This window comes from Mustela erminea, chromosome 1 (assembly GCF_009829155.1).
Source record: "Mustela erminea isolate mMusErm1 chromosome 1, mMusErm1.Pri, whole genome shotgun sequence".
Lineage (NCBI taxonomy): Eukaryota > Metazoa > Chordata > Mammalia > Carnivora > Mustelidae > Mustela > Mustela erminea.
The window spans coordinates 4,048,761-4,069,851 of record NC_045614.1 but is presented as its reverse complement, the minus strand read 5'-3'; the positions used below and the strand labels follow the sequence as shown (position 1 = coordinate 4,069,851).

Genomic DNA, 21,091 nt, shown 5'->3' with positions numbered 1-21,091 from the left:
CCCTCCCATCTGTCAGCAGCTCCCTGCGTGGTGGAACCACACAGTGCCCCACGAGGCACCCCTCCTCCGGGTCTCCCTTGGTTTCCTTGGCAGACACATCCCTAAGTTAGCACCCCAACAGGGCCGGTTCTCATACCCATACCAGACCTCACTTGTCCGTATGTTTTGCCTCTGGCCTCCTCTGGGTCACCTCTGAGCTCCCCCCATACAAACAAGCTGTGTATTTGCCTCTGCTGCTCCCGCTTCATCCTTACGATGTCACTGGCCCCAGGGTCTGCCCAGGAGCTTCAAGCTGGAAACAAGGCAACGCTTGACTCTGCACCTCTCCTCCTACCTCATCCTGTCCCTCCCCAGGCCCTGCTGGCTGTGTCCCTGTTAGGCACCGAATGTGTCCCCTGCCTCCCCAGATTCATATGTTGAGACCCTAGTCCACAGTGGAATTTGGAGGTGGGTCCTCTAGGAGGTAATTAGGTTTAGATGAGGTCCTGAGGGTGAGAACTGAAAACAGGGTCTCAAAGGAGAGATTTGTATATCTGTGTTCATAGCAACATTAATTAACCAAAATGCCCAACGTCCACTGACAGGTGAATGAATGGTGTCCATCCAGCCAGTGGAGTGTTATTCAGCCTTAGAAAGGAAGGGACTCTGACACCTGCCATGATGCAGAGGGACCCCGAGGACAATGGGCTCGGTGAGAGGAGCCAGACCCAGGTCACATCCCACAGGACCCCACTCCCAGGAGGTCCCCAGGGGAGTCCTGTCCACACAGAGAGGAGACTGGGGGAGCCAGGGCTGGGGCAGGGGGTACGGAGTCTATGCTCTGTGGGAACAGAGTTCAGTTTGGGGAGATGGAAAGTTCTGGAGACGGAGGGTGGGGTGGTCGCAGGACAGTGGGAGTGTGCTTCATGCCCCTTAAAATTATTACAATGGTACATTTTAGGTTGTGCATATTTTACCACAATAGAAAAAATTTTTAAATCCTTAATTTTTAAAAGGGGCTTGGGGCACTTGACTGGGTCAGTCAGTACAGTATGCAACTCTTGATCTCAGGGTCATGAGTTTGAGCCCCACGTGCGGTGTAGAGCCTACTTTATTAAAAAAGGGGGGGCACCTGGGTGGTTCAATGGGTTAAAAAAATCCTTCAGGGGGCACCTAGGTGGCTCAGTCAGTTAAGCATCCAACTCTTGGTTTTAGCTCAGGTCTTAATCTCAGGGTTGTGAGTTCAAGCCCCACATTGGGCTCCAAGCTGAGCATGGAGTCTACTTAAAAAAAAAAAAAAAAAAAGGTCTTTAGGGGTTAAAAAAAAACCCTGGGTTATATAAAGACCACATGAAATGGAAAAAGGAAACTGTTTCTTAGCCTCTAAAGCCCCATTTATACTGACAGAGCTAGCTGCACCTGGTTTCGGTTGCTGAGTGGCTTATAACAAGCAGTCCATCCAGACGTGCTGAAAATGCAGGCATTCAAAATTGCCAATCACTGGGACTGATGGGGAAAAAAGTAAGGGGACCATCTCCTAAATGCACGCTACTCTGAATGACGGCACTCGCGAGAAGAATGTAATACTCCGTATGGGCACAGTCGGAAAATTACAATAAACGCGAACCACATATGGGTGGCTTTCTCTATTAAAAAAGAAAGAAAGAAAGAAAGAAAGAACAAAGATCAGGGACGCGGTGCCTGTACAGCCTGGCGAGTGCACGGAACCGATCGTGGCAGTGAGCTGCGCGCTTTCACAGGGGTTGTAGGTTAGGTGAATTTCCCTTCAGACTGGGGGTGTGCGGGGGAGCAAACCCATCGTCCGTAAGAAAATACGTGATCAACTCAGAAGGAGTGTGTAGAGAAAGTTTCGGAGGCGCGGGGCTAAGAAAGGAAGCGCAAAAAAAAAGGAGCCAAGGTCTGCCCGCGGGGCCGGGCTGCGGGCGTGGGAAGCGAGCGCCACCTCTTGGCCGCGTCGCCGCCCTGAGTCCGCGCCCTTGGCCTTGACTGGGGAGCGCACACCCGCGGGTCAGCGGGCTCGCGGCGGCCCGCGCGGCAGCTTTTCCTTCCGCAGCACCGTGCGCTCGTTTCTCCGTCGTGCAACGCCCCCGCCGTGCCCCGAGCCCCCAGACGTGCCCCCCTGGCCGACCAGTCCGCGCGGTCTGACCTCCGGCCCGCAGCCCGCTGCTGGGGCCTGTCTTGGAAAAGGAGTGGACGCTACCTCTCGGTCCCAGGCGAAGGGCCGCCTGTCGCCCGCGGTCTCCATGATGGTGGTCCAGTTCTGCGGCTGGGCCTTGCAGAGCGCCGTCTGGGCCGTCAGGGAGTAGGTGTACGTGAACAGTCCGTGCACCTCCAGTAGGACGAACTCTGTCTCGATGACCTCCTGGAACTTGCCTTCCCGCCACCTGGGACACAGGCGCAGGGCCGGGCTGAGGGGGGATGCGGCGGCCCCCGGGTGTGATGAGCCCATGCTGGGGGCGGTGGGGGGGGGCGGCAGGGAAGGCGGTGCTCCCCTCCCCCCAAGCCTCCCCAGGCTGCCACTTTGCGGAGGAAAGCAGCGGCAGGTGGGACAGGGGAGGGCGGGCTGTTTCCCGCTGTGCCTCTCTGCCTCTTAGCTGAAGTCTAGAGCCAAAAACCACCACTTGTAAAGAAATAGATTGATTAGATAATAAGTAAACACACACACACACACACACACACACACACACACCCCTTCTGGCCTATCTGCCAACATTCCAAAGGGATATATTTAGGGCTGTTGATTCGGGTTGTTCTAAAACTGATTTGGGGCACACCATCTGTGATCTCCTGGCAGGTGGGAGCTCCGGCCCTTCCCCTGGCTGGTGGCTTTCCTTGATCTTTACCGTATGGGGGCTTGTGTGCCCCCACGTGGCGGCCCAGAGTTTGGGGATCGATCCCACATGCCCGGCCCCACAGTCTTGCCAGTGTGTGGGATTAGGGCCACCGGGAGCAGAGACATGATGTCCGAATGACCCCGCCTCTTTTCAAGGGTAAGCCGGTTTCTGCTGTCGCGAAGTCAGCGCACTACTATTGAGTCTGACGGTCTGCGGGGCACGGAGCTGTGCCCAGGCTGGCACATGCCTTGTATAAGTCAATTACCAATAAGTAAAATGGAATAGCCAGTTCCTGGAGTGCCCTGGCCACACTTGGGAGTGCTCGGGAGCCACATGTGTACTGACTGCGGACAGGGCTGCACGGAAGGATGGAGAACTTCCACTGGGCAGCGCTGGTCTGGGGCAGCAATGAGGTAGCTCCCTCCCAGGGCAGGGTGGTTCTGGTCTCCCCAGGCCGGGGCTCCAGGGGCCCCACGGGCTGGTCGACCACCCACGACAGTGTGGAAGCTACGCGCGGTGGGGTGTGCAGGGGCTGTGATGAGGAAAGGCAGCAGAGTCCACAGACGGGGGAGTGACGTGAGAGCCATGGGCTAAGTCGTGTCCCCCCAGACTCCCACGTGGCAGCCCTAGCTCCCCATGTGACTGTGTTTGGATGTGGGGCCTTTAAAGGGGTGGTTGAGCATGACCGAGGTCATAGGGTGGGCCCCGATCTCTCGGGAGGAGAGGGAAGCATGGCTGTCTTTGCTCCCTGCACCACCTGAGGACACAGGCAGAGGTGGCCGCCTGTACACCAAGGAGGGAACCTCGGCGAACCCAGCCGTGCCGCCCTGTGACCTTGGACCTCCAGCCTCCTGGACTGTGACAAAACCAGGGCCCATCATTTAAGCCCTAGTGGGTGGTAAGACATTGCAGGAAGCGGGGGCGCCTGGGTGGTTCAGTCGCTTGGGTGTCCACCTCCTGGTTTCGACTCAGGTCAGGATAGATCACGAGACCAAGCCCGCATGGAGTCCCCTGGAGCTCCTCGCTCCTCTGCCCCTCCCCCCACTCGTGTGCTCGCTCTCGCTCTCTCTAATAAATAAATAAATCTTAAAAGAAAAAAAAAAAAGACATTGCAGGGAGAGGGCATAGCAAGGGCGGGGCCTAGGGGTCCACTGGGGGTCCAGGCCGTACGGAGAGGAGTGAGGAGGCCCGCGGGGAGGAGGGAGCGCTGCGGGAGGTAGCCGGGGATTGGAGGGCCCCCCTGGGGTCTTACAGTTCCACCACGGGCTTCCAGGGGTTGTCCCAGTAGACGAGGCTGGGGCAGCCCAGCTTCTCATACTCGTACTGCACCACCAGGTCCTCAATGGCCTTCTGCCCCTGGAAGTTGGGGTCGTAGGCTTCCCTAGGCAGAGACAGGTGGGGTGGCAGCAGAGGGCCATTCAGAGCCATGGACCGAACGACCCCAGGAACCGTGCGGCAGTTAACGTCTCGGGCCCCCTTGGCCGGGGCGGCAAACCCAAAGCCCGGCAGACGGCCTTTGGGCTGGAACTACAACAGTTCCCTACGCCTACGGCCTCCCCCATCAGACTGTGGACCTGCCAAACCTGTGCACTGATGTGAACTGACTCCTTAAACTCTCCCCTCTCTCTGTCTGTCTCTGTCTCTGTCCCTCTCTCTGTCTCTCATGGTCTCTTATCTCTCTTCGTGTGTCCCGTTTACCTGTCTTTCCTGAGGTTCCGCCTCACGCACCCCTCAGTGCCCCCACGAGGTCTGACTGCGGGCTTCCTGGTCAGCAAGCCCAGCAGTGCCAGGATAGGCCTCGGCCGTGAGTGCAGACAGGGGCCTGACCCCTGGCTCATGTCTGAGGGGCTGTGGTGTGTAAAGCACACGCGTGTCTTCCCGTGCTGGGGGTCGGGGGCTCTCTGTGCCCGGGGGCCAGGCAGGGCCAAGGTCGGCCCCATGCTCTCTCAATGGCACTCAGGACCAGCCACGCCATACAGAGGGTCACCCTGGCCCTCACCCCCTCCCGCCTCGGCTGACGGGGTCTGGCCACCCCGCTCGCTCAGGTGAGCCGGTGCCCAGGCTCCAGGAGCAGGTAGGAGGCTGCCAAGATGGCAGCAGGGTGGCCCCGTAGCTGGGGGGACCTGGGCTGCGGGTCCTACCACATCGCGCCGGCTCCGGCAGACCCGCACCTCCCCTACCAGTCCGCTCCCCGCCTCAGATTCCCTATAGTCCAGATATCAGTCTAAAAATAATTTCCAGGGAGCCTGGGTGGCTCAGTGGGTTAAGCCTCTGCCTTCAGCTCAGGTCGTGATCCCAGAGTCCTGGGATCGAGCCCCGCGTCGGGCTCTCTGCTCAGCGGGGAGCCTGCTTCCCTTCCTCTCTCTCTGCCTGCCTTTTTGCCTACTTGTGATCTCTGTCTGTCAAATAAATAAATAAAATTTAAAAAAATATAAAAAAATAAAAATGATTTCCAATTAGCCTTTGGGGCTAGGGGACAGTCATGGGAGGGAGGTCGTGAACGGAAATCTCGGGCTCACCTCTCAATGACGTAGCTGTAATTGTCCTGAAGGCCCACGGGGTCGAGGATGTTGTTCTGACAGGCTGAGATTTCGCTGTGAGCGACAGAAGATGGTGAGAAGTTCCCTACCCCCACATAGCACCGAAAGGATCGTGAATTCTTCCCTGGGACACGTACAGCCCGGCTGGTTTCATATTTGAGTCCTTTCTTACTTCCAGGCTCAGTCTGCATCTTCCCTGCCCAGAGTCTCCAAGGAGCCCAAGTTCATGTGGGAGAATGATTATCCGAGCCCCAGACCTAGGCGCTGGGTGTCCTGACTCTTGAGACAATCATTTCCTGGATTTTCTTTGTAGCATTGATCCGGGCATGCCTCCTTAGGCAACACGGTTTCTTTCTGCCTGATTTGGGGTTTTAAAGACTAGAATCACGTTGTGTGTGTTCTGTTGTGCTTTCTGTTCCATGTTTCTACAACCCCGTCCAGGCACTTCTGCCTTGACGGTTTGCGTGGCTGGGACAGTCCGTTCATCCAACCACTGTACCTGTTTGCCCATCCTCCTGTTGAGGGATTCTAGCTGGCTTGCTTCCAGCTAGAAGCTATTAGGAATAATACTGCTCAGAACATTCTGGAACCCTTGCCAGTGTCCACGTGCATGACTGGAGTTACGGGGTCAAATGACGTGCTTTCTAAAGCACCTGAAAAACGTACCTACCCACCCACAAAGTTGGTGCGTTCTGGAGGCTACCTGGGGCTCCCTGTGCTGACCAGCCCTTGCTACTGGCCATGCTCTGTAAATTTCACCATGCTGGTGAGTGAATTTGGCCTCTAAGAAAATTTTTTTTCTTTTCCCTATTAAGTGAGGTTGGCCACCCTTTCAGCGCTTTTACCAAGCATATGGATTTCTTTACTTTTTCTTTTTCAGAAGTGCCTGTTCAAGACTTTTGCCCCTTTTTAAAAATTTTGTCTTTTTTTTATAATGATTAATTTGTAGGAATTCTTTATAAACCCTGGATACAAGCCTTTGTTGGTTCCACATGGGACAAATATCTTCCTACTCTGTTTATGGCAGAAGCTATTTGTATATTGTTTTAAAAATATTCCCTGTACACATGTCCTAACTATGCAATTTATTGATTCAACAAAATGTTTCCATTTGGGGGAAACATGGTAAAATCATCACCTGAGTTTTTCATTGCCCTCGAGCAGTGGAGAGCTGAAGCCAGCCTCGACTAGCTCCTGAGAGCCAAGTGTTAAATCTTCTGGAATTCTGTGGGCCCGCAGAAGCTGGAAATCGACAGGGTGGGCGTCTTCACACCACAGGAATTGGCACGTGCTTGGACTTGGGGCCTCCCCCTCCACCCAGAACCAATTGTTATACATTTATCAGCACACCACTGCCTGAGGGGGGAAAAGTATGGCAATTTGGCCAATCTTCTGGCTTTTTTTATTTTTATTTTTTTAATTTATTTTATTTTATTTTTTAAGATTTTATTTATTTATTTGACAGAGAGAGATCACAAGTAGGCAGAGAGGCAGAGAGAGAGAGGAGGAAGCAGGCTCCCCGCTGAGCAGAGAGCCCGATGTGGGACTCGATCTCAGGACCCCGAGATCATGACCTGAGCTGAAGGCAGCGGCTTAACCCACTGAGCCACCCAGGCACCCCTAATTTTTTATTTTTTATAAACATGTATTTTTATCCCCAGGGGTACAGGTCTATGAATTGCCAGGTTTACACACTTCACAGCACTCACCAAAGCATATACCCTCCCCAATGTTTTTTTATTTTTAAAATTGGATTCTCATGGCTGCATTCCCTGGGGGGTAACTATGGATACTGAAGGCAAAGTTCTGCAAAATTTCAGCAACCAATTAAAACCCAAAACCCTAAGCAATTTTAATCAAAATGAGGAATTCAGGGACTCATAAAAGAAAGAGAACACTCAAAGGATTAGAGAAGAGGGGAAAAAATGTAAATATCAACAAATTGATCAAGGAGGGGAAACCACTGTGCCAGAAGACCAACTTAAACCATTAGTATTCATTATTTGACTATTTGCTATGGAAATGTTAAATATATACAAAAGTGGACAGGACCATGTCACCCGACTTCAACACACTTACTTCTGAATGACGATCTTTTTTTCCTGGTCACAACCCACTGAAATGAACGCCGTCTGTGGAGGAGAGAGGCGGACACGCTGACCTGGGTCGGTGAGGGCCACTGATGGCCCAGCCACAGCAAACACTCACACCCAGGGGAGACTGGACATGATGAGCACAGATCCTGACACTGTGACCCAGGCTCCTGGGACTCACTGGAGCCAGGCTTGGCTGTTGGAGCTTTCAAGCCCTAAGACCCTCCCAGAGCTACGGGGTGAGCCTAAGTGCCCCCCACCACTTAGCTCCAACCAGAAACCAATTTATAAATGCAGGATAATACTTGGCATTATATACTTGGCATATAGAAGGCTGGGGAGAAGAATGAATGAATGAATGAATGAATGAATGAACCAACTAATGAATGAGTGGATGGGCTTCAATAAACAAACAGGAGATGGGACGCCTGGGTGGCTCAGTTGGTTAAGCATCTGCCTTCGGCTCAGGTCATGATCCCAGCGTCCTGGGATCGAGTCCCACATCGGGCTCTCTGCTCAGCAGGGAGCCTGCTTCTCCCTCTGCCTCTGCCTGCCATTCTGTCTGCCTGTGCTCACTCTCTCCCCCTCTCTCCCTCTGATAAATAAATAAAATCTTTAAAAAAAAAAAAAAAAAAAAACAGGAGAAAAGAGGAAAAAGCTATTTGTGCTTCTCAAAAAGCTAAGATGGGCTTCTCAAACTGGGGTACGGTGTTACCCTCAGAGATGTAAAAGGGAGTCTAAAAGCATATTAAGACAAACTTTATATTTTTATATTAAGTTTTTATATTATTGTCTTTATATTAAAACAAACATGGATTGGGGCGTCTGGGTAGCTCAGTGGGTTAAGCCTCTGCCTTCACCTCAGGCCATGATCTCAGGGTCCTGGGATCGAGCCTCGCATCAGGCTCTCTGCTCAGTAAGGAGCCTGCTTCCCCCACTTTCTCTACCTGCCTCTCTGCCTACTTGTGATCTCTGTCTGTCAAATAAATAAATAAAATCTTTAAAAAACAAACAAACATGGATTTATCAAGGAACAGAATGCAAGGTTTATATCAGTTTTACAAAAATTGTGGTATAGAATATATATAACATAAAATTCGCCATTTTTTAAATTTTTTTAAGATTTTATCCATCCATTTGACAGAGAGAGAGAGCACAATCAGGGAAAACAACAGGCAGAGGGAGAGGGAGAAGCAGGTTTCCCACGGACCAGGGAGCCCAATGTAGGAGCTCAATTCCAGGACCCATGACTTAAGCAGACACTCAGCCAACTGAGCCACCTAGGCACCCCTAAAATTCACCATCTTAGCCATTTTGAAGGGCAAATCACAGTGGCATCAAGTACACCCATCCTCCTCCAGAACTTTCCATCTCCCCACATGGAGACTCTTTCCCCACAAAGGATGGACTCCCCACCCCCTGCCCCAACCCTGGCTCCCATGGTCTCTTCTCTGTGTGGATGGGACTCCTCTGGGGACCTTCTGGGAGTGGGGTCCTGCAGGTTGTGTCCTTCTGGGTCTGGCTTCTCTCACTGAGCCCAGTGTCCTTGAGGTCTATGTTGTAGCAAGTGTCAGGATGTCCTTCCTTTCTAAGGCTGAATTCCAGTGTGAGGATGGGCCCCCATCTGTTTATTGATTCACACACAGGTAGACATTTGGGTTGCTTCCACCTTTTGACTACTATAAAAATGTCACTATGAATACTTGTGCATGGGTTTCTGTGTGGATGATGTTGTTTTCTGTCTCTTGGAGCACCAAAGAGTGCTGTGATCAGAGTTGGTGACTCTTGTTCTGGGGATGTCCAACAAGGAAAGAGACTATCCATGCACCTGCTCCAAGGATGGTGAATCATGAGGGGGTGCCCTGGGGAATGCTGTCAGGGGGAAAGGGAGTGACCCCGGCAACTGGGACAGGATTACCTCCATTTTCAGATTCCATCTGAGCATGGGCTCAGCCAGCCCCTCAAGGAAAAGATAGAGGAGGCCCACTGCCATATTCTTATTTTTTTTTTTAAGTAGGGTCCACACCCAGCATGGAGCCCAACGCGGGGCTTGAACTCATGACCCTGAGATTAAGACCTGAGGTGAGATCAAGAGCCAGATGCCTAATCGACTGAGTCACCCAGGTGCCGTGCCCACCCCTCACCACTGCCATCATTCTTAATACTACCAACAAAGAATATGGAACACAAATTTTACCAGCGGCTTGAGGTCCACACACGAAATTTCCTTGTTGGCTATGTCCAGAGTGATGGTAGATCCTGTGGGTCTCTTTATGCTGCAAGGCAATGGGATTGTGTGGTATTGCACACCTGTGTCACACATAGGGTCAGTGTTAAAAATAATCACTGACTCATCAATTTATTTATGCATGCATGCATCCATCATCCATCCATCATCCATCCATCATCCATCCATCCATCCATCCATTTGTCCATCTGTCCATCCATCCGTCTACCCATCATCCATCCATCATCCATCTATCCATCCTTCCATCCCTCCATTTGTCCATCTGTCCATCCATCCATCCATCCATCCCTCCATTTGTCCATCTGTCCGTCCATCCATCCATCCATTTGTACATCTGTCCATCCATCCGTCTACCCATCATCCATCTATCCATCCTTCCATCCCTCCATTTGTACATCTGTCCATCCATCCATCTACTCATCCATCCGCTCAGCCATTTGTTCCAGAACAGAGACAGAGAACCTCTGCTATTATATGGCGGCCCCACCCTCCCTTGAGTTTCTACCTCTTCTTGAGTCAGTTTTGTTCATTTACATATGATAACCTAATGAAAACATCTGAATTCCAATTTCATTATCCCCAAGCTACATCCATGTTTTCTTGTTCTGTTTTTTGCTGAGGTGTAAGTGAAATACAATAACATATTTGTTTCAGGTCTATGACATAGTTATCTGAGGCTTATATACATTGCAAAATGATCACCGTAATAATCCTCGTTACCATCTGTCGCCATACAAAGTCAGCGCATTCTTATTGACCATATTCCCCTGCTGGACATTACAGCCCCATGACTTGTTTATTTCATAACTGCTAGTTTGTACCTCTTGACCCTCTTCACCTGTTTTGCCCACTCTCCATCCCCCTCTCCTCTGGTAACAATCAGTCTTTTCTCTCCATCTATGAGTCTGGTTTTGTTTTGCTTGTTTGTTCATTTGTTTTGGGTTTTTTGGGATTCCACATGTAAGTGAAATCATATGGTATTTGTCTCTCTCTGCCTTTTTTCACTCAGCACAATGCCCTCAAGATCCATCCATGTCATCACAAATGGCAAGAGTCCACTCCTCTGATGGCCGCGTGATATGCCATTGTACACATACACTCCATCTTCTTTATCCATTCTTCTATAGATCGATACTTATGTTGCTTCCATAATTTGGTTACTTTGAATAATGCTGCTATAAACATAGGGGTGCATGGTCTTTTCAAATTAGTGTTTTTGTTTTCTTCAAATAAATATCCAGAAGTGGAATTACTGGATTGTACGGTGGATCTATGTTTAACTTTTGGGCAAAACTCCCTATTGTCTTCTGGACGGGCTGCATCAGTTTGCATTCTCACCAACGGAGCAAGAGGCTCCCCCTTTCTCCACATCCTCGCCAACAACTGTTGTTTGCTGTGTTGTTGATTTTAGCCATTCCAACAGTGTGAGGCGGTATCTCGTTGTAGTTTTGATTTATATTTCCCTGAGGATCAGTGACGTTGAGCATGTTTTCATGTACTATTGGCCATATAGATGGGGAAGTGTCTATTCAAATCTTCTGTCCGTTTTTTAATCGGACTGTTGCTGTTGCTATTGGGTTGTGTGTGTTCTTTACATATTGTGGAGATCAGCCTCAGTATCTTCTCCCAGTCAGAAGGTCGCCTTTTCCCTTTGTTGATGGTTTCCTTCGCTATGCAGGAGCTTTTTAGTTTGAGGAAGTCCCCCCGCCAACTATTCTTTTCATGGGTTCTGTGTCCATACTTTTCATTTTCTATTCCCAATGTTCATTTCGCTTCCTCCTCCTTTGTCAGGATCACGGGGTCTCATCTAGTGTACTGGTCTTCTGAAGAACCAGCCTTATGTCTCATTGTGACTTGATACTGTTCTTTGGCCTCTATTTAATACATTTCAGGGGCACCTGGGTGGCTCAGTGGGTTAAGCCTCTGCCTTCAGCTCAGGTCATGACCCCAGGGTCCTGGGATCAAGCCCCGCATCGGGCTCTCTGCTCAGCAGGGAGCCTGCTTCCCCCTCTCTCTGCCTGCCTCTCTGCCTACTTGTGATCTCTCTCTCTGTCAAATAAATAAATAAAATCTTTTTTTTAAAAAAAAGAATACATTTCAGATTGTATCACTGTTAATTCCCTTCTTTTTGTGGTTCCCCTAGTTCTTTAAGTTAAATATTTAGTTCGTGCATTCTTAGTCCATCTCCCTTAATAATAAAAGTGTCAGGGCACTCATTTTCCTCTGAGTACTTTAGGTGTGTTCCATGGATTCTAAGATTCAAGGATTATCTAGAAAAGTGTCTCTTAATTTCCAAGAAAAGGGTTTTTGTTGTTGTTACTGGTTTTACTTCTCTGGCTGTTCAGTTCTAGTTTTGTTGGATTAAAGTCTGAGCATGTGGTCTGAAAAATCTCTCCTAGGAGGTCTGGTGGATATTTCTAATGGCCAAGTACATATAAAAAATGAGTGATTTTTAAAAAAATTCACCATAAGTGTGGGAGAGAAGAACATGCATTCTACATGAATAACATACAACGTACTTTTCTTTTTAACTTTCTATTTACGTTTTTCAACTTCGCTCAGGTAAAACTGATAAATAAATTGTAAGACCGTTAAGGTATATAATGTAATTATTTGGTATCTGTGCATTTTGTGGAAGGATCCCACCCCCCAACACACCCATCACCTCACATATTTACCTTTGTTTGGGGGTAGTGGTGAGAATATTTAAGTTCTACTTAAATTATACTATACAGTGGTACAAAATTCTAGATCTAGAATTAAAACTTTTTCAACTACATACTCTGGGGACCTCCTGGGAGTGGAATCCTGCAAGACGTGTCTTTCCAGGAGTGGATTGCTTTATGGGGCAACTTGAGTGTCCTCAAGGTTTGTCCACATCGTGGCAGGTGTCCGGATGTCCCTCCTTTCTAAGGCTCAGTGATGTCCCGTTGTGTGGATGGTGCCATTGTGCTGATGCAATCCTCTGTCTGCGGACACAGGGCTGGCTTCCATGTTTTGGGGACTATAAATCACGCTACTGTGAACACTGGTGCGCAAGCATCTGTTTGAGTCCCTGCTTCTCCTTCTTCCTGGTGTAGACCCAGAAATGGGATTGCTGGATCATATAGTAATTTTAGGTTTAATTTTTTGAGGAACCCACCACTTAGAAACTGTTTTCAATTATTCTGGTCTTACTGTCCTTGGAGGGAGGGAGTCTGGATCTTGGCACCGGGGTTCCCAGTTCCCGTTAAGGGAACCGCTTAGATAGCCTGGGCCACCCCTTCCCCACTCCGGTCTAGGTGATCGACCACATACCTGGAGGTGAAATTGGGGTCGGCTCTGCCCCAGTGGTGCTGCTGCTTCAGGGAAATGTTCTGTGGAATCAAGGGTAAAAGGGTCAGTGACAGCCTGGAGCCGCGCACAGTCAGGGATCGGGGAGGTCGAGGTAGGACGGGGCCCTGGGAGGAGGAGCCTGGAGAGCGTCCAGCCCTCTCCTGATTCTTTTTTTTTTTTTTTTTTAAGATTTTATTTATTTGACAGAGAGAGATCACAAGTAGGCAGAGAGGCAGGCAGAGAGAGAGAGGGAAGCAGGCTCCCCGCTGAGCAGAGAGCCCGATGCGGGGCTCGATCCCAGGACCCTGAGCCAAAGGCAGAGGCTTTAACCCACTGAGCCACCAAGGCGCCCCAGCCCTCCCCTGTTTCTAATTGTACCACTGGTGAAAGACTTCTAGAAGCTCATGGAAATGAACACCCCAAGCCCCTGCATTTCCTTGCTGCCTTTGTCTGGAGGACCTGTAGTGAGGGGTGACTGTCTCCCCTCTTCTTTAGAAGGTGGCAAGGACTGGTCCAAAGGCTCTGTTGTGGTGGACTGATGCCCTGCCCTTGCCCCCTGGCAACCTCCCAACCACCCCCCCCAGGCTTCTGGCATCAAGCACAAAGCCCGTAGTGCGACCAGGAGGCCTGGCTTGCCCTGTGGATCCTCCAGACCCCTATTTGGCTAAGCCTCTCCTGGTCCCCCAGGTCATCTCCATCCTGATGCCTCGGTTTACCCAACCACCCACATTTCCCCAGGGCTGTATTAGGCTCCCTGCCATGGCCTCTGAGCTTATCCCCGTGAACCTTAAAGACCTCACTTGTCCTGGGAGACTGCTGCCTGCCTGCGGGGAGGGGCCCGGCTGTGTCCTCTCCAAATTCCCCAGGCCCTTACCCCGCTGTGTGCTGAGTACGAGGAGGGAAAGGAGGGAGGAAGGTCAGGCTGAGGAGTGCCTTAAGGTGGCCGGAGTGGGCTGGGTGCCCACAAGGCTGTGCCCTTCCTCACGTGCACCTGGGGCTGGGGCGGGGTCGGGGGCGCAGCTCACCATCCTGTGTTTGGTGTTCCCGTCGTAAGTGTAGCCGTCCTCATAGATGATGGCCTGCAGGCCCAGGGAGTGGGGGTTGCTCACCATTGCCTGGCAGGGGCCAGAGAGGAGAAGCACACACAGATGTTCTGGGCTAGAGGCACAGAGGGGTGCCCCTGGTGGGGGGGAGCGGGTCTCGTCCACACGTATCCTTGTGCACCTTCCCACCGAAAACCAAGCTTGCTCTGCAAAAGCGGGTGCCCCTCTGATTCCCGAATGTGCCGCACTTCAACTACTCCCCAGCTGTGGCCACACAGAGACACGGCTGTGTCTCTGCAGACAGCTCAGAGCTGCAGATCCCTGACCCGTCCCAGGTGCCTGGAGAGACCCAGAGGCCTGACCTGCACAGGAGGAGCTGGGAAGGAGAGCCCGAGATAAGAGCCGGAGCCAGCCTGGTGTCCCCTTCTAGGCACTGCTCCCAGCTGGCTGGACGTCGTCCTGTGACCTTGCATTAATCACCCCGCCCCCACCGTTTTCAGCTCTGTTACTTGTACCGGGGGTTCCAGGCTTGGACATTTGGGCTTCAGGCCCGGGGAGACCCACTGTCTCTGGAGCACCTCCCGCTGCCTGAGGGAAGGCATGAGTTAGGCTCCTGCCAGACTAAGAGGAAGAGGAGCTTTTGGGAAGCTCGGGGCAGCCCCAGAGAAGGGTGGAGAACCAGGCACACAGGTCCCGGGAGAGGAAGCCAGACAGGCAGAGGGTCATTGAGGAGCAGGACAGGGCATGTCTAAGAAGTACCCTGAGCAAGGTCTCCCCCTGGGGATCCCAGGGGACTCTGAAAGCCTGGGACCCTGGGGAGCACCCCGTCTCAGAAGCGCCCACCAAACTCGGGAGGTGGCCTTACCAGCGGGATCAGGGACTTGCCGGGCCGCGGGATCATCAGGGCGGTCAGCTCCAATTTGCTGTTCATGTCAATGGTGTACATTTTGTCGTCAAATTCTCCTTCCAAAAGTTCCACCTGGGCAGAAACGCCAAACAAATCCATGAATTAAACCAAACTCCTGTTCCCAAAAGCAGAACGGACAAGCAGGTGGGTGGCCCTCAGTGGTCTCCGCCAGGGATGGAACTTTCCACTCTGTCACTCATGCCAGTGTCTTCCCGGCTAGATCCTGCAGCCCCCTGAAGACCCTCGAGGTCCACCCCATCACCTCACCGCAGGGCCTCCTCTCTGCAGAAGTGCCCCCCCAACACCTGACTTTTTCCACCATCGCTTTCTTGCTACGTGTGCATCCCTAGGTGATGCGACTTAGTCCTGCCCATTTTCAAACATTGTTCTCTCGAAGGCTCCTTCAATCCCCAGGCCCCCCGCCTCGTCCCTTTCTTTTTGTTTCTATGCAGCTTTGAAGCGCCCAGGAAGCTGGACCTGTAGATTCCCACGGTCTGGATTTTCCTGGCACAGGTAGGCATGTTGCTTTGTGCTCAGAGTTTCTGGCAGATCGGCGGCTGGATCCGTTGGGTTTGGGTTGGATCGCGCTGGCAAGACTCAACGGGTGGTTGATCCTCCATCAGCAGCGCCTGGGGCTGGCTGCCACCCTTTATGATGTTGGGGTTGCCGCAAGACCACATTCTATCATTTCGTCTGCACACATTTGCCGGGGGAGTTTTACAGACTCTCTCCCACTTCGACTTTTCGCCGGCCCATTGGAACAGTTGGAAGGGAAGATGGGGTGAAGGCTTGCATCTTGCCTTTTATTTACCCCATGTTCAAGGAAACAGATTGGCTTCCTGCCGTCCTAGCAACGCAGCCAGCCAATGAGATGCTTCTTGGAGAAGCGGCTGATTCCGGGTCTGGGGTGGAGAAAAGGCCAAGAGAACCTGGGACTTCCTGTCCTTGCTACGGGACTGTCGAAGTGGATCCTATCTCCCGGCTAATGCAGTGCTTGCCAGGCTTCTCCACTACCAAGTGGCTACTCCCCCTTTCCAGACTGTTGCCTGCAGGCTCATGACAGAGACCAGTCCAGCCTCAGGCGGGGGGTGGGGGTTAAACTCCTCTAGGAGGGAGTGCATGCAAGCACATCACTCAGAGTTCTTCTGTGGCGGGCATGTGTCTCTGCTCCTTTATTTACCCAGTCACTTATTTATATCCCTGTGGACTCAAATTATCCAACGAATTGCCCCAGCTTTCTCTTTTTAAATTAAATTAAATTTACTTATTTGATGCAGAGAAAGCATAAGCAGGCAAAGTAGTAGGCAGAAGGAGAGGGAGAAGCAGGCTGCCCACTGAGCAGGGAGCCCGATGTGGGGCTCAATCCCAGGACCCTGGGATCATGACCTGAGCCGAAGGCAGAGGCTTTAACCCACTGAGCCACCCAGGCGCCCCATGAAATGACTGTTTTAAAGAGGTATCTCCTCCCATATTTACTGCAGCTCCGTGTCAAGACATGAAATCAACCTAAGTGTCCATGAACGGATGAATGGGTTAAAATTTGTGATATGGGGGCATCTGCGTGGTTCAGTGGGTTAAAGCCTCTGCCTTCGGCTCAGGTCACGATCCCAGGATCCTGGGATCGAGCCCCACATCGGACTCTGCTCGACTCTGCTCGGCGGGGAGCCTGCTCCACCCCCACCCCTCGCCTGCCTCTCTGCCTACTTGTGATCTCTGTCAAATAAATAAATAAAATCTTTTAAAAACGAAACGAAAAAATTAAACTCATAGATACTGAGAAAAGATTGGCGGTTGCCAGGGGTAGTGGACAGAGATGGGCAAAATGGGCGAAGTTGTTCAAAAAGCTACAAGGGTCCGGTTGGGAGATAAAGCGGTCGTGGGGATGTCACGCCCAGCGCAGCGATGGCAGGTAACAGCCCTGCACTGCGCGCGGGGAAGTGCCAAGAGAGGAGACCCTGAAAGTGCTCATCACCGGAAAAAAGCAATGTGTGACTGCGCCCTGGGGACAGTTTAAACATTCAAAGTGAAAGAAATGGTGTTCTCCTGCACTTGTGACCCATGGGATTGCCAGGGTCTGCGGGAGGGGCCCCGAGATGCTACCGTGCTACTTCGGTCCCTGTCCCGAGGCTGGTCCCTCCCCAGGGTATGCGCATCCCCTTCCGCAGAGAAGTCCTTGGCTCATCCTTGGGCAGATGGCCTGGTGGACTGACGTCATTGTTATCTGAAGGTGTGGACTCTGATGGGCTCACCTCCAGCCCTGCGATTGGCGCGGAAGTGGGCTTGTCATCTCCCCTAAGCCAATGAGATGCGGGAGACACTCGAGGGGGCGGGGATTTCTCTCGGCTTCTGCAGAGCGCGGATGAGAGGCCCTGTCTCTTGCCCGGGGATACTGCGAGGCTGCCCGTCTGCACCTGCCAGCTCGATGCCGCGGTGTGAGAACCCAGGGCTTCCAGCGGCATCTAGATGGATCTTCAGGGTGAAGCAGGGAACATCCCTGCAGGCAGGGTGGACAGATGGACAGGAGACGCCTCCTTGCTGGCCTGACCCGAGGTGCTGAAATCAAGCCTCGCCCGAGGCCTTCCCCCATCAGACCTTCTGACTGCACCGGGCAACAGTTGTTTTTGGAGTAACCCCATTCGACTGGGACTTTCTGTTACTCGCAGAACGACGAGTCAAAATTGATGCATCCATGTTTCCATAGTTGTACAATTTCCCCCCGCTTTGAGCGAGGGTCAAGGCTGACCCCGGGGCTAGGTGGAAGCCTGGAGCCCAATCGAATCTCCCTCTCCAGAACTCTCCAGGTTAGATTCCGGAGAACACTGACGGTAACTTTGCTGGAGGAGGAAGCAGCCCCCGCAAGAACATCATTTGCTTTACCCTCTTCCAAACCATTGTTAAGGGTTGGCCGGCTTCCTTGTTACAAAGAGTGTCTACTAAAGTGATGTATGTTTCTATCCAAAACAAGGGGCATGAAACCCACATGAGGTGAGGGCGCGAGCCTTTGGGGGCAGTGGTGGCTGGCTGCCAGATTCAGTCGTTTAGGTGAAATTCAGGAATAAGTGCCTGTCCCGTCCCGTTTTCCCCCAGCAACACCCATCGGAGCTATACGGTGTGGTTACCAACCACAAATGCCCAGCTCTGGCTCTGTGAGGTTTGCTATTTTTTTTTTTTTTTTTTAGAAAGAGTGCCCAGAACATTGATCCAAACAGCGATGATCACATACTTTGCAAATGTCGACTTCGAGTTGGGGATCCATGAGAATCGCCTGGATGTTCACAGAACACTTCTGGAAATCGAAAGCTGGAAACATCAAATCGGGGATTGGGGTCAGTATTTCTACTCTCCCCACATCAGTGAACATCAGGGCTGCGTCCTGGGTGCAGATGTTTTGGCCTGCAAACTAAGAGGAAAGCGATTTCAGGAATCAGGTCATTCTAAGTCGTTTTTGAGGATGCCAATTTTATCTTACGTTTCAGGTTTAAAGAAGGCAGACCAAACAGAAAGAAAATCATCGGCACACTTTGTGGAAATACCTGCTCTCCAGCTTTATTCATTCCTTGGTGATAAATAATGGAAACTTTGTCTTTCCTCAGCAGAAGGGGTAGGCAGGAACTAAGTCTAGACTTAGGCACAGGTCCTGGATGGCTCTGGAGAGTCAGGACAAAGGCTACAGACCCTCACCCAGAACACGCCCTGGGGTCAGGGTGAAGGCTTCAAGGAGACGGCCCTATATTCCTCGTCCTATCCTATGCCGATGTCACGCAGCCTTCTAGAACTCCAGTGTTTGCAGCTCAAGCAGCAAAGGACCAAAGTAGGGATCGTCACACTTAAGCACTTTTCTGGCTCAGCTGCTGCTGAGCTAAGGGGCCTGAGGAAAAGAGGCAAACTTCAGTTTTTCCTCCCTTGTAGAAGTTGGATGCTATGCTCTCCTTCCTGGGGCTTTGTGAGAATGAAATAGAAACAGATAGGCATGACGTCTAAGGCAGTGTGAAACGACCTCTGCCTGCCACCACTTCCTACCTCTCTGTGCCTCTGTTTTCCAGTCTGTCCAATGGGGACCATATAAGGCTCTACTTCTTTTCTCTCTGGCTTGTTTTTTTTTTTGTTAAGTTTATTTATTTATTTATTTATTTATTTTAGCCCCTCCCCCTGGGGGCTCAATGATCCTGAGATCAAGAGTCACATGCTCTCCACCTGAGCCAGCCAGGTCCCCCTAAGGCTCCACTTCCTAAGATGCTGGTTGGGATTGGGTTGCCTGGGTGTCTCAGTTGGTTGGGCCTCTGCCTTCGGCTCAGGTCATGGTCCTGGGATCCTGGGATCTGGTCCCGAGTCGGGATCCTTACTCTGTGGGAAACCTGCCTCTTCCTCTGCCTGCCCTTCCCCGTGCTTGTGCTCTCTCTCTGACAAATAAATAAATAAAATCTTAAAAAAAAAAAAAAAGATTATGGGGGCGCCTGGATGGCTCAGTGGGTTAAGCCTCTGCCTTCGGCTCAGGTCATGATCTTGGGGTCCTGGGATCAAGCCCCACATGGGGCTCTCTGCTCAGTGGGGAGCCTGCTTCCCCCTCTTTCTCTGCCTGCCTCTCTGCCTGCTTATGAGCTCTCTCTCTGTCAAATAAACAAATAAAATCTTTAAAAAAAAATGATGGTTGGGATTAAATGAGGGAGCAAGTGGAAAAGGCTCAGACCAGCACCTGCCACATTCCCAGGGCGCAACAGGTTTTAGCTGCTGTCGTGATTTTCACAACCAGTAAAATCACTATTAATGTTAAATTTTTTCAATATTAATGTTAATTCAATATTAATTAAATTATTACTGTTATTGAAGTACTACGATTGTTTCAATAACTAGAGTGATTTCTAGCCTTCAGAAAAAGGACAGAAGTTTGAGACTAGCCAGGTGCGTGGCTGGCTCAGTGGGTTAACCATCTGACTCTTGATTTCCGCTCAGGTCATGATCTCAGGGTTGTGAGATCAAGTCTTGCTTTGGACTCTACTTTGAGTGTGGAACCTACTTAAGATGCTCTCTTCCCGGGTGCCAGGGTGGCTCAGTCACTGGGCACCTGCCTTCGGCTCAGGTCATGATCCCAGGGTCCTGGGATTGAGCCCCGCATCTGGCTCCCTGCTCAGCGGGAGGCCTGCTTCTCCCTCTCCCACTCCCCCTGCTTGTGTTCCCTCTCTGTCTCTCTCTCTCTCTGTCAAATAAATAAATAAAATCTTTTAAAAAATTTTCTCTTCCCCTCTCTCTGCCCCCGGCCCCCACCACCTACTTGCTCTCTCTAAAAAAAAAAAAAAAAAAAAAAAAAAAGTTTGAGAACAATATATTTCCTCACTGACGGGTAACAACACTACTTTGATTTTACCTACTTTGATTAGAGAACTTGACAGGATTCCCAAGCTGCCGTAATACAAACTGTTCTCCTGGGTTAAAACTGCCAGTTCATATTCATCTAGGAAAGACCAACAAGATGGAACGAAATTGAAATGAGGTTGTTTCAATGGACAAAAATACAAAAAACAGAAGAAGTTTATTATAATTTTTTTAAGAGACAGAGAGTGAGCGGGCGCAGGGGCAGGGAGAGAGAGGGAGAGAGAGAATCCCAAGCAGGCTCCACGCTCAGCATGGAGCCCAAAGCAGGGCTCCATCTCATGACCCTGAGATCACGACACAAGCCGAAATCAAGAGTCAGACGCTTAAGCAACTAAGTCACCCAGGTGCCCCAAGGGACTTCAACTGTACTTTGAATATACTTTTTAAAAAATCCTTTAAAGGACCATGCACTACTGGTTTAATTATAAGAGCATTTTATATCACGGATTTCTGGAACTCTAAGTTAACTGTGAACAGCTGCAGGGACACACACCGTAGGATGTTATGGGGTGATCAGCAAACAGGGGAGACACTGACTTAGCCCCCAAGTGACCCCCCCGCAGCGTGTCCCACTCTCTGCCTCTAAGTTTGCAGTTCGGGAGCTGTGTGAGGAGAAACACTAGTCAGGCGAAGCTCATCTTTGGGGATAGCAGTGGGACAACAATGGAGTAGCAAAGAAATCCTGAGATGCTATTTGTGATGGCTTGAAATGGGGCCCTTCCAAAAAAGGTGTGTAGCAGT

General features: G+C 51.0%; 1 protein-coding gene across 6 annotated transcripts in view; it reads right to left on the bottom strand.

Annotated features, from left to right (window-relative positions):
* The window catches only part of CATSPERD (cation channel sperm associated auxiliary subunit delta), a 48,446-nt gene that overhangs the window by 4,356 nt on the left and 22,999 nt on the right, over positions 1–21,091 (bottom strand). For all 6 annotated transcript variants that reach the window (XM_032307572.1, XM_032307594.1, XM_032307555.1 and 3 more), the window contains 10 exons: positions 20,347–20,429; positions 18,204–18,380; positions 14,939–15,052; positions 14,056–14,145; positions 13,013–13,071; positions 9,665–9,743; positions 7,454–7,506; positions 5,354–5,428; positions 4,087–4,215; positions 2,201–2,384 (listed from right to left, as the gene is read on the bottom strand). In XM_032307572.1, the coding sequence (XP_032163463.1) occupies positions 2,201–2,384; positions 4,087–4,215; positions 5,354–5,428; positions 7,454–7,506; positions 9,665–9,743; positions 13,013–13,071; positions 14,056–14,145; positions 14,939–15,052; positions 18,204–18,380; positions 20,347–20,429 (1,043 nt within the window). The remainder of the gene's footprint in view (positions 1–2,200; positions 2,385–4,086; positions 4,216–5,353; positions 5,429–7,453; positions 7,507–9,664; positions 9,744–13,012; positions 13,072–14,055; positions 14,146–14,938; positions 15,053–18,203; positions 18,381–20,346; positions 20,430–21,091) is intronic.